The 13,577-nt window shown below is 38.2% G+C and overlaps 1 protein-coding gene across 1 annotated transcript; it reads right to left on the bottom strand.

The window, feature by feature from the left end:
• Positions 1–783: 783 nt before the first annotated feature.
• On the bottom strand, positions 784–7,005 carry LOC121368784 (LHFPL tetraspan subfamily member 2 protein-like). The gene is made up of 2 exons (XM_041493532.1): positions 6,630–7,005; positions 784–1,010 (listed from the first exon to the last, which is right to left on the bottom strand). Exons 1-2 carry the CDS (start codon positions 7,003–7,005, stop codon positions 784–786), a joined length of 603 nt encoding a protein of 200 aa, XP_041349466.1.
• Positions 7,006–13,577: the final 6,572 nt, after the last annotated feature.

Below are 13,577 nucleotides of genomic sequence, written 5' to 3'. Positions count from 1 at the left end.
GTTGAACCAGTTATGGATCACTGGTCGTGCAAGTGGTTTACACCTACCCATTGAGCCTTGCGGAGCACTCACTCAGGGTTTGGAGTCGGTATCTGGATTAAAAATCCCATGCCTCGACTGGGATCCGAACCCAGTACCTACCAGCCTGTAGACCGATGGCCTACCACGACGCCACCGAGGCCGGTATGGGTCGAACACGTCCAGGGTCGACTATAAGCCTTCGCTCGAACTAAATTATCGGTCCCATCTGTGTTAATAGCTATATTTTCTACGAACTGGTGATCCATCAAATATCAAATGGTAAACTACCAAGCAGGACCAACAATTGCTGCGGTTGCGCAGTTGGTCATTACAACCTTCAGATTAATTATTTAGGCGGAACGAATTTGCCATTTATTTATTTTATTTCAATGCACTTACATGCATTACATAATTTGTATCTAATTCAACTTTCTAACTGATGTTACCGAAATGTCCGATGATGACCGAATGGTTCGGTCGAACTACCCGATGGGTCGAACACTTTCTCGAGAGCACCAGCGGGGTTCGAGCCAAGGGGATTTAACTGGATATATATATATATATATATAAAATAAAAAATGCAATACAAAATAATTGTTCAAAATACAATTCAAACTAATTTCCACACTCCTACTGTGCTACATATAAAACCTTATATTCATCCATCGACTCTAAAAATTATCACACTCCATATGCATTAGGCCTAAGTACAAAAATGGGTAATGATCCACCAAAACAATAGCACAACATATCAATGTGACGTCACAAAAATTCAAACATATCGTCTTCATTATGTTTTGCGTCTGTTAAGTTGGACAGGATTGGACAAAAGATGGAGATAGCCACGCCAAGTATTGCCAGCATGTAGCTCCAGCCAATGGAACAATGTCCCGAGTTGTACTGTCCAGATTTCTCCCCACAGTAGTACCGGAAGAAGGGCGTGTCGAATCCCATGGGGAACATGAGCAATCCAGCCGTCATTATTAAGACTGCAATGAAAATGGAAACCGGGTTATTAAAAACAATGATTTAATAGAAAGTGGCATGATTATTGCCCAATATTTGTTTTGTCTTATTGTTTCTTTGTTTTAGGTTTATTTGGGTTTTTCTTCTTCTTCTTTTACTTTATTTTGTTGCCTTTTTTCTTCTTCTTTTTTTTTGGTTGTGGTTTTTATTTTATTTCGTTCTTTTTTTCTTCTATTTTTTCTTCTTATTATTGTTTGTTCTTTTCTTGTTTTTTGTTCCCAGATATAGATAGTTTTTACTTAGATGTTCCTGTTATAATTACAATGTTTTCTGTCACTCTGTATCATGTCAGTAAACATATTTTAAAATCATTTAACCGAGTTTGGTTCTTTATTATTGTTTTAAGAGAGATGTATATGAGTGTAATAACCGTGGGCTACCATGTACTGCCAAATCACTCGCAAAAAACTTCTAATACCATGACGAGCAATTAAATAGCAGTTATATAGCAAATATTAAACAACTTCTAATACCATGACGAGCAATTAAATAGCAGTTATATAGCAAATATTTAAACAACTTCTAATACCATGACGAGCAATTAAATAGCAGTTATATAGCAAATATTAAACAACTTCTAATACCATGACGAGCAATTAAATAGCAGTTATATAGCAAATATTAAACAACTTCTAATACCATGACGAGCAATTAAATAGCAGTTATATAGCAAATATTAAACAACTGCTAATACCATGACGAGCAATTAAATAGCAGTTATATAGCAAATATTAAACAAATTATAATACCACGACGAACAATTAAATAACAGTTAAATAGCAAATATTAAACCAATTCTAATACTACGACGAACAAATAAATAGCAGTTAAACAACAAACATTAAACATCAATTGTCCATATCAAACCCAACGATATTGTGATGTGATTTACAATTTATTTTCGTCCTTATATCCAGTTAAAGGCATACTGTTGGAAACCAACTCTAGCTGTCGCATCACCTTAACTTAACCATGATGGTGTAAAATCCATGTCAACCCTTTCGGCAATTTTAGTTTTTGAATTAATGACCATTGCCATAATTCAATTATTTTTACAAAATCTCATTAATAAATGGAGTATGGTGGTTATGAAGATGGTTGATTAAAGTACATTTAGGGACAAATCAAATTATTTTTGTTCAGATAATACTTTGTTAGACCATTAAATATGTCAGTGGTCTGTGACAATATGCCTTTAAGGTTTAAGCACAGAGCCGGTTTATCCTAATAGCACATGTAGCACGTGATACGGTCCCCGCGCTTCAGGGGGCCCCGCGGTGATGTGTACATTTATGTTCTCCGGGTCATTTTTTCCCTCTCCCCAAGAGGGAGTTGCCAAAAATATATCCTGGGAAGGAGGTCCCGCTGTAATGTGTGCTACAGGCCCCGCGGATCCTTAAACCGGCTCTGTTTAAGCACGCTGTCCTGAAACGCACACCCAGTATTTGGGCCGTCTGCTTAGGACCACCGGGATGCCCAGAAACACAATGATTGGAATACAAGCAAGTTTGTCGTCATGCTAGTCTAAGACTACCAACTGTCACGACGAAGTTGGCCAACGCGCCGATCTCACGACTTCTACAAACTGTCCAGTTGCCAGTCCGGGCCCTGTTCCACGAAACGATCTTAGCCCTAAGATCAGCTTATGTGCATAAGACATGGAACGGAGTCCTGAGCACTCTTATATCGTCGTATACAACATCTACGATCGATTTGTTGTTAATCTGAGCGCACCCATCGTCGTAAGTCGGGAGTTTGAAAAATTACGACGCAACCATCGATTTGGCCAATTTCGTCGTGATAGTTGACAGTTTGAGCGTAGCATTAGATACCGTCTATCTTATAATGAGTTGTTTTAAAACGTATCTAACGAGTGAAAGTGAGTTGGATATGCTTTTAAACGAGTTGTGAGATAAATGGTATCTAACGGAAACGAATGTAGCTAATGCTAAAAACTATTTATGGCCATAGCGTTTATATTTAACTTGTGCGTCACTGCCAAGGCAATTTTAAATTAATTTCTACGTCACAGAGTGATGCTTTTTTCATTGGATGGTATGGCATTGGTGACCTATAGTATCTGTATTATCAAGTTGTTATCAATGTTTCATGTTGGAAAGGAAAATATAACCTACAAGCCAACTAGGAGCAGCCAGTCGTATGTCTATACAATGTAATCATACGTATGTGTGTTAACAGAATGTGTTATCAAAAATAACGAATGATGTTCTCACCAACTGGTGTGTAAGAAAGAGCCGTAATAGCGAAACTTTTATATATAAAAAATTCATATCACGAATTAGGCATAAAAAGCTGATATTGCACTTTCTTTTATGTCGAACAATGAATTCGAGAACCGAGTGTCTTACGAAGTCACTGTTTTTTTACTATCGGATGCCCTATAACGATTGGTTAAAAATCGCCATATCTGTTTCCAATCATAGCCATCTATTCTCTATCTCTTCATCATTCATTATTATTTATAACCCCCAGAGATCTATCCCGACCTTCTTGCTTTGTGGATGTTGTTGACCAAGTGACTAAATTACAATAAAACAGCACTTTTTTTCAGCGCTGGTCCTCCACGCCGGCTCGATTAAATAGATTGGTAGTAATTGGTAACACCGCATATGAACTTATGAACGGAATCGTCATAAATATTCATCAAACTTGGCCACAAACTCACCGATAAGTGTAATTATCGCAGTTTTTACGGCGTGGGAAGAGACGAAGTTGGGATAAAAATGCGAAAATCATTGCCCGTAAGTTCTGTCCACTCGGAGATGCGATTGAATTGATGGTGCGATCTCCAGGGGTAGATGAAGGGGAGTAATAGCACAGTAAAATCTGCATTATTGGAATCTGAATTATCGCAGGCGCGGATTAAATGGGTGGGGTGATTTTCATATCTTTAACTTGGAAGGAAGGAAGGAAGGAAGGAAGGAAGGACATGTTTTTTTTAACGACGCATCAGTGCTCTTTTTATTCTAAGATCTTTTTTATCACAAGTTAACTGTATCTGCATGCTAAAAATAGAAACTGAAACAATAATTATAAGGCAGTTTTTTCGCAACAGTTTCAATTAATAGTGTTGCAAACTCAAATATTGAATATAAACTTTCTTACATTATTTATTTTTAAGCGATATGGAAAGAAAGAAAGAAATGTTTTATTTAACGACGCACTCAACACATTTTATTTACGGTTATATGGCGTCAGACATATGGTTAAGTACCACTCATATTTTGAGAGAAAACCTGCTGTCGCCACTACATGGGCTACTCTTTCCGATTAGCAACAAAGGATCTTTTATTTGCGCTTCCCACAGGCAGGATAGCACAAACCATGGCCTTTGTTGAACCAGTTATGGATCACTGGTCAGTGCAAGTGGATTACACCTATCCATTGAGCCTTGCGGAGTACTCAGTCAGGGTTTGGAGTCGGTATCTGGATTAAAAATCCCATGCCTCGACTGGGATCCGAAACCAGTAACTACCAGCCTGTAGACCGATGGCCTAACCACGATGCCACCGAGGCCGGTTAAGCGATATGGAAATAAAGTTACAGTTTGTTTTGTTTAACGACCCTACTGGAGCACATTGATTTATTAAACATCGGCTATTGGATGTCAAACATTTAGTAAATTTTACATAATAATATTCTTAGACAGGAAACCCGCTACATTTTTCCATTAGTAGCAAGGGATCGTTTATATGCACCATCCCACAGACAGGATAACACATACCACGGCCTTTGATATACCAGTCGTGGTGTCCTGGCTGGACATTAACGATGATGATCCTTACTTAAAATAATGTGTATGGCCGATGCGAACACGACACAAGAGAACCTCATCCGTCAAGCAACGCCTGAAGGAGGACTGCCACTCTCGCAGGACCTGACTTTGACAGTAATGAAGTTTGTTCGCGATCGCACCGTTCCAATCATTTTGCCAAGTCGAAAAATATATATATTAGTTAATATGATATCTAAAGTAACTGTATAGGACACTAATGATGTTTAGACTATCAATGTCTGTATATTCAATGTGTTTTTGGTTGTTCTAATGTTTGTAAGCAGCCCAAACTGGATTTGTACGTACGAAAACAACAGATATATTAAGAAATAACTTGAAGTCGGCCTAGTACAAATTCTAGGATAATCAGAAACACATTTGATACAGAGCCCCTGATATTGTACTCTGAAAAATGAAGGAAGGAAATGTTTTATTTAACGACGAACTCAACACATTTTATTTACAGTTATATGGCGTCAGACATATGGTTAAGGACCACACAGATATTCAGGAAGGAAACCCTCTTACGCCAGTTCATGGGCTACTCTTTTCGATTAGCAGCAAGGGATCTTTTATATGCACTATCCCATAGACAGGATAGCACATACCAACGCCTTTGATGTACCAGTCGTGGTGCACTAGCTCGAGCGAGAAATAGCCCAATGGGCCCCACCGACGGGGATCGATTCCAAACCGAACGCGCGTCAAGCGAGCGCTTTACCACTGGGCTACGTCCCGCCCCACTCTGAAAAATGTATTTATTATTTAATGTTAGCCATTGAAACATCTCTGTTAATGACAAACTCAGGACAGTCCCTTTAAAATTAATAAAATGATCTTATTTCTTGCTAGAATGCATGGGTGGGGGAGTCGTAATACCTCTGTCGACTCAATATGTCTGGGGAAGATTGCCATATCTGTCATGCATTGGCATAATGTTTTTTTTATTACTTTTTTAAGTTTCACGTAAATATGGCCCCGTCCTTTTAAAACTTTAAAGTTAGACTTAAGGCTGTCAAGTTTTATAAACACTGTCTAAATCTTACTGTAACATGATGAGCTCCTGTAAACTACCACTTCATTATAACTTGATTTCCGTGCTTATATCCACCTAAGATGCAATCACTCTGTCCTGGGCAATCTTAATCTTTTTAAGGGCATATAAATTGTGTAATTTTTCATTTTTCATTTACCTGTTTGGAAATGCCCAGTCAAAAACAAGCGTCACACTAAAGTAATTAAAATTAATTTTTATTTAAATACCATAGGTTATTTCAACGACGCATCAAAGTCCCCCTAGTCCTTTTATAAATAATTCAAAATTTCCCCATTAAAAAGTAAAGTATCTGTCCCACACTCGACCAGAGACTGGGTGTGGGAGAGACGTGCCTGAACCTTAATTGGATAGAGGCACGTTAATAGAGTTTACGCTACTCTGTCCTGGGCACACCTCGACTGACAGGGGGTTAATAGTTAGCGGTTAGTTAATTATTTCTAAGCCCATTGTTTTCTAAATTGCACACAAAAATAGTACTGTTTTGTTATTTCTAAAATACTTTTACTTTTCTTCTTACGTCAAAGCAAACTGAAATTATTTACAAAAATAATAAATTTTTGTCGGAGGATGGAACGGACTATAATACCCATCTTCCTTAAGTTCGATGGTAAACCACTATATCACCGACACCGGTTGCAAACCCATATCTGTTAAAGCTAAACCGACCCCGCATCAGTCTTGCTCGTCTCATATTTGAGGTAACTAAGTAAACTCAACTTTCGGACTTACCTGCCACTGTTTGTAGATAGCCATCGGCCACCGCTAATCTTCGGTGCCATCTTTTCCGTAGAAACACCACCCCGACTGACACAATGGCGGCCACACACTGAAAGACACACCCACTCCCGAACAGAATGCAAGACGCGTTCCACGCCCCAGACGGAATCTTTGCGACGCTTGTGGCATGGGAGTATGTCAAACACGTGGACGCTGTGGACGTCGTTAACGACGTGCGGGTATTTCTCACACAGTAGTTGAACATCCCAAAAGAGTGCAATAAATCCGGGTGTGTGATCCAGCTGGGGAACACAAAACTGATCGTGCACGCGACCGACACTAAGACGGACACTACAGACCAGAGCAAGACAATGGGAGAAATAGACATAATCCAGTCATATTTCAGTTTTTCAAACAAGTTAAACATTTGGCTTTTTTTGTTCTAAAAAATCTGAAGGAGAAACTTTTTTTTAAATTAATGAACTGCAAGTTTTACTTTTCAAGAGTCACTTTGTGAATTGTTTATTGAAAAGATTGTTTATACGCTGATAAATGTTTCATCCGAAAACATTACTAATTGTTGACAATGTGGTCGCTATAAATTGTAAAACAGTTGGTAAGCAGAAAATAATGATGTATGTAGTCCAAACATAATATCTTGTTTTACTGTTCAGCGTCGGTCATTCTTGATAATATGTTGATACAATAAACTTCTTTACCAGCATCAGGAATCGGCACACAAAACTGTATTCACATCTGGTTATGCTTGAAAAAATTAGTCCATGGAATTGTAGTATACATAATCCTCATATACTTGTTTCACTGTAAGTAGTTTTTGAAGTCCGTAAAGTCTACAAACATTAAAAATTGATAATCAAAGCTTTCAAGTTCATGTAGTCCGTCGAATGATCACAAAGATGCGTTGATTGCTTTTAACGTTGCTTCCAAAGTCATCGAATTAATCACTAACAACAATTCTTTAATTTTCGGTTTCAATGAACGAAGGTTTAACAGCAAAGAATAGAAATTCCTCAAAAGTAAGTAATCACACCTTGAATTTAGAATATCAAGGGTTTTTTTTTTCTTCTAAAATGTGAAACTCCAGATCAATGAATGGATGGATGAATGTTTAACGACACCCCAGCGCGGAAATTCCAGATTTTAATTCACAAAATATCCTGGCTTACAATTCTATTAGAGCTTCATAACTTAATAAACATCATTGAAAGCATTAAACTTTTTAAAACAAATTCATGCCAGTGATGTTACCATACGTTCGATATACCAACTTTAAATACTGGTCTTCTTAACGTTCGAAAGAGTAATGAAAATATAGACAGACAACAGACAAGCGTTAAAGACACGTATCTCTTACAGCGTCTCAACAAGTATCTCTGCGTGTCCGACCCGATGTTACCATCCGATACTCTCATCCATTGATTTAATGGTTTAATTATTTCATTCCATCCTTTTCCATCTTATGACCGTTTAATCGGGAATTCCCCGGGGTAAACACAGTCATTCCTCAGACCGCTGCCTCAACAAGAGACACCGAAATGACACTTCCTCCATTTTCGTCAATGTGATTGCACTCTCCAAACTGTCGCCTGCCAATTGTCGTCTGCTATCGAAGCGCAGACGATGGGGGATTCTCGGTGTGTCATTGATCTGTGAAATCTAGCAGGTGATGAACACGAGTTGCTTCCAGTGAAGGAATTCCCTTCTCGGAAACTACAATTTGTCTCGCTTCCACTCGGCACTGGGGGATTCCTCTTTATATCGATCTGATAATGATTCTGTATCGCACATACTGACGTCCAAAAGAAACTACATACATACATACAAATTTGAATAATTTGATAAATATTGTTCCTAATCGAAAATAACCAATTTTGGAACCACCTTACACACACTGTGCATGTAACATGAAGTGCATTATGACATTTAGATATTGAACTTCATAATACTTTCATATCCCACTGTACAGTTTGCTGGTTTCCATTAATACCATTTCAAGCCTTTAAAGTTTCTTTTGGAAGTCAGTATATTATGTTGCGTAACAATTTAGATGTATCAAACGTGCTTATATTCACAAGCTGGGTGCTTTGAATGTCACGAACAGGAAAAGTTGTTTCCTTTTTTCTACGACTGTTAGTATAATGTGAATTCATTGTAATAAATCCATTTTTATTATTTTTGACGTTTTCTAACTAATATTGCTATTATGAATATATTGATTTGAATACAAGTGACAGATAATTTTGGAAAAACTTGAATTAGGCCGAAACACTATGCTTATACATCACAATTTTAATATCAAACTAGGATCATTTATAATTTTAATCTCGATGCGACGTTTAACATTCGATTTGCTTCCCATTTCCATTAAAGGCACTGTCCAGAGTCTGTTGCCATTGTTAAGATGGTGTCGACTCACGAGAGATTACAACTGAATATTTGTATGCATAAATCATTATTTTGTTTAACGACACCACTAGAGCACATTGATTTATTAATCATCAGCTTTTGGACGTCAAACATTGGTAATTTTAGTAATATAGTCTTAAAGAGGAAAGCCGCTACATTTTTCCATTATTAGCAATAGATATTTTATATGCATCATCCCACAGAAAGGATAACACATACCACGGCCTTTGATATATCAGTCATGCTGCACTGGATGAAACGCGAAATAACCCAATGAGGCCACCGACGGGGATTGATCCCAAACCGATCGCGCCTCAAGCGAGCTCATAACCACTGGCCTACGTCCCTCCCCTTTTCTGCATAAAACATTCGTGGCTGTATATTAAATGTGTTTCTAAATTTTTATTGTCCTAGTGTTTGTACTATAGTCCATTTGCGTTATAAAATTATAATTCATATAAAAAGCTATTATTAGGTTTTAAACCCTACCAACTCAAAAAAACACAAAAAAACAACAACAACAAATGTAAATGAAAAAAACTTTCGTAACAAATTACCATCAAATTGCATATGTTAAATGGTGTTTTTTTTAAATACAGGTATAAATGCAACTGAAGGAACAGCCACTGTAAAGCATGTACCCTTCTACCTTTAGTCTCTGCATTATCGATTGCTTCAATGACAATACAACTGATGCAGCATACCGTGACTGTCCTAATATTTTGTCTACACCCTTGTATTAATTTGATGGTAATTTGCTAAGAAACCTTTTTATTTATTTACACCGATTTGTTTTTCTTTAAAAAAATGTTATTTGATTTGGTATGGGTTTAAAATTTAATAATACATGTATATTTTTATATGAATTTTAACTGTATTCATTATAGAGTTACATACCAATTCATCGGTTCCCTTTTGACAACAGCCAGTGCACCACGACTGGTATATCAAAGGCCGTGGTATGTGCTATCCTGTCTATGGGATGGTGCATATAAAAGATCCCTTGCTACTAATCGAAAAGAGTAGCCCATGAAGTGGCGAAAGCGGGGTTTCTCCCTCAATATCTGTGTGGTCCTTAACCATAAGTATGTCCGACGCCATATAACCGTAAATTAAATGTGTTGAGTGTGTCGTTAAATAAACCATTTCCTTCCTTCCTTTCCTTTTGACAAAAACGGAGAGTAGGTCAAACTCCACACGTGCGTGGGCTGTCATTCTCGATTTTGACAATTTCCAGGAAGGTCCATTAATCACTGTGGAACATTATTTCTGTCAATCTTTTTCATTCTGTTGTTATTGTTTTGTTTTTAGTCATTTTTATTGTTTGAATTTGCGATTTACTGATTAAAAAAACGTCAGCTTTCAAATTTCACTCCAATCGTCCTTCAAGATCTTTGGTGGTCATAAAACCTACTATAATACTGAACTACCGGTTGTAATGTTTGCCCAATTAATTCACTATTATCATATAACCATTCCACACAGCTAATATACCTTACAATTTTGGCAATTGTAAATTCTTATTAGAGTTCCCCTACTTTTTTGAAGAGTATATATATATTGGTATGTGCACAATTATTCACCAAATCCAGTTTGTGCTACTTACCAACATTAGAACAACAAGAAGCACACTGAATATGCTGACACTGATATTCTACGCACTAATTTTAGTCGTTAAAGCCGCACACCCTAGTTCCATCCAGAGAAAATAAATTATAATTTGATTAATCTACAAACCTGTAACACACTTAGATCACGTTTTTATCAAATGGAGTGAAAAAGCAGGTTTTATATCGATAAATACCATGGGAATCCCCATGTCCCAATTGCTTGAAATAATTTTGAAAGTTAGTATTCTGATGTCACCGGTAGATGTCGCTCGAAGCACAACAATGCCTACGTCACGACAAATTTCACAGAGTGCGCACAGACTTGGGGTGCGTTCTTTTCACCACTCCTCGACATGTTCCAACTGTTCTGTCCTGGTTGTATCCCCTCTCCAGATATCGTAAGACTTAGCAAAATTATTGGTTTTAAGGGTTTGTAACGTTTTGTATTGAGACACTTACTTGTTTGAACTTTATTGTTACTGAAAATGTTCACGAACTGTGAAGAAAAATCTCACAAATGAACAACAACAAATCGGATATTGATTGCGCGAACCGTGTACGAGAAAACAAACCGAACCAAATGATAACGGTCACGTGGTAAACCAACGTCTGTGACATTGAAATGGAAATATCCCGTCTTAAAATAGATTAGACCTTGTCTGCTCAACGGTTTTTTCTCAAACATGCGTGCGTTTTTAAGAAATAAGAAAAATGCATTTTGTGGTATTACAAAAACCAGGATTACCAGGATTACCAAAAAACACTTCAGGTGAATGGAAATGTATATTCTAAATAATAAACGGTAAGTAAAGTGCAATTTTATTTGTGAAAAAAATGGGTTTAATAGCGAAAAACAACGCCGTAATGGTTAACAACTAGCCGCAACTAGGGTGTGTCCCTTTAAAAGATGTCATTAGTCGGAAACTTGTAACTATGGCAGACCAAAGGGAAAGTTTATGGGTACGCAGTCGCAGACTGTCTGCGTACCACATCGATCTGCGACTGATCATAAAAGTTGAAACCTGTCAGCGATGGTCTGCGTGAATCTGCGTCCGATACAGAGTTTGTGGAAACCAGGCTTTAGTGGCCACAAGAGACACGTTCAAAATGCACATTAAAATAGTTTTGAGTAGGACGTACAAAGAGCGACTGGATGGGACGCAACCCAGTGGTAATTAGCGGTCGCCTGAGTGTCCTCTATATGTTGTCAGATATAAAGAGGGCAGGGCTAGAGGTATCCTGAGTACTGTGCCGTTCGAGAGCTAGACGGACATTTGTACGGTTATGGTCGCTATGGCGAAAACACGGCATGGCTGACTACCACATGGTAGTAAAAAATTACCGCTCTAATACAACAACATTTTTATCATTTTCGAGTTCGCCGATAACAGATATTTTACATAGTAACCACTAATACACACACTATATAAAGAAACCTGACAGCATCTCCTTTCAATAATGTTCCAGTTAAATACCTAGGTGCTGACAGGTTTCTTCCTGTAGTGTGTGTAATAGTGGTGAACAAGCAAAATATTGTTATCGGCGAACTCGAAATTATCAATGGAAAGGTATTTAGCGTCAAACTTAAAAAAAAATAGTACTAGAGCGGAAATCTTTGACTACCGTGTGGTAGTCAGCCATTCCGTGTTTCCGCTTTAGAGTAATCTCTGACTGAGAGAGCGATCATATCCGTGCAAATATCCGTCTAGCTCTTTAAGGAAGGAAGGAAATGTTTTATTTAACGACGCACTCAACACATTTTATATACGGTTATATGGCGTCGGACGTATGGTTAAGGACCATACAGATATTGAGAGAGGAAACCCGCTGTCGCCACTTAATAGGCTTCTCAGTAAGGGATCTTTTATATGCACCATCCCACAGACAGGACAGCACATACCGTGGCCTTTGTAACACTAGTCGTGGTGCACTGGCTGGAACGAGAAATAGCCCAATGGGGTCTAGCTCTTTAATGGCACAGTACTCGGGCTAAGCTAGAGGACATACGAGCTAGCTCTTTGCGTGACTTCACCGGGTTTCCTCTTTTGTTATCTCCGTGGTTCTTAACCATACGTCCGACGCCATACAACCGCCATTAAAAAATTTGAGTGCGCTGTTTAATAAAGCATTCCTTCCTTCTTAATGCATTTATTTCTTTTTAACTTCTGTCGGATAATGGGTAATGACAAGACCCTGGGCGGCTATCCTTTTTGACCTGCTTTTAATTCGACCATGCAAGACAATCAAAAGTTCGGGACCCGCCATTTGTTATTTTTTTCTAAATGCATTTCCCCGTCTCGTATCTGCTGAACCTTATTCCGGAAACCGAACCAAACGAATTAATCTTATCATGGACTACTGACGGAGATGGACCTCTCGAGGAAAGAGAGGGATTGTAAGCTCCGACCAACACCCTGGAGATGTCTGGTCTATATTCGTCGTTTAACTCCAGCCACCTGAGCGCATTACAGAGAAAGAAGTAGTTCCACGTGGACGAAAAATAAATAAATATCACAACCCAAAGGCTTTTCAATTGTATTACCATAAATTCCTACTGATAAGACAAATCATTGTATACACTCAATCTCTATTCGTTTGTCACTGGTAAAAAAATCTAGACCCTTAGAGAGGATTATAAAGCGGGAGTAGGCATATATATGAATACTGTTAAATAATGCTTTGGCGTTGGAAGATCCCGGGATATGCTGGTGGGCGGGTGTAGGTGTGTGTGTGTGGGAGCAGCTACATTTTTATTTAACTTTTAAAATGGGGACCAATGTATGATTATCGCAGTTGGCCCCCTGTACCCCCCCCCCACCCCCCCATCCCCCTCCACTCTCGGCGCGTATGTATTGGCAAAAGAAGGTTGTAAGATTTTACATTGTGCCTGGCATAGCTAGAGAGGGGCGTGAGGGCCATTGCC

This window comes from Gigantopelta aegis, chromosome 3 (genome assembly GCF_016097555.1).
Source record: "Gigantopelta aegis isolate Gae_Host chromosome 3, Gae_host_genome, whole genome shotgun sequence".
Taxonomy (NCBI): domain Eukaryota; kingdom Metazoa; phylum Mollusca; class Gastropoda; order Neomphalida; family Peltospiridae; genus Gigantopelta; species Gigantopelta aegis.
The sequence above is the reverse complement of the archived record's forward strand: the minus strand, read 5'-3'. Positions and strand labels throughout refer to the sequence as shown.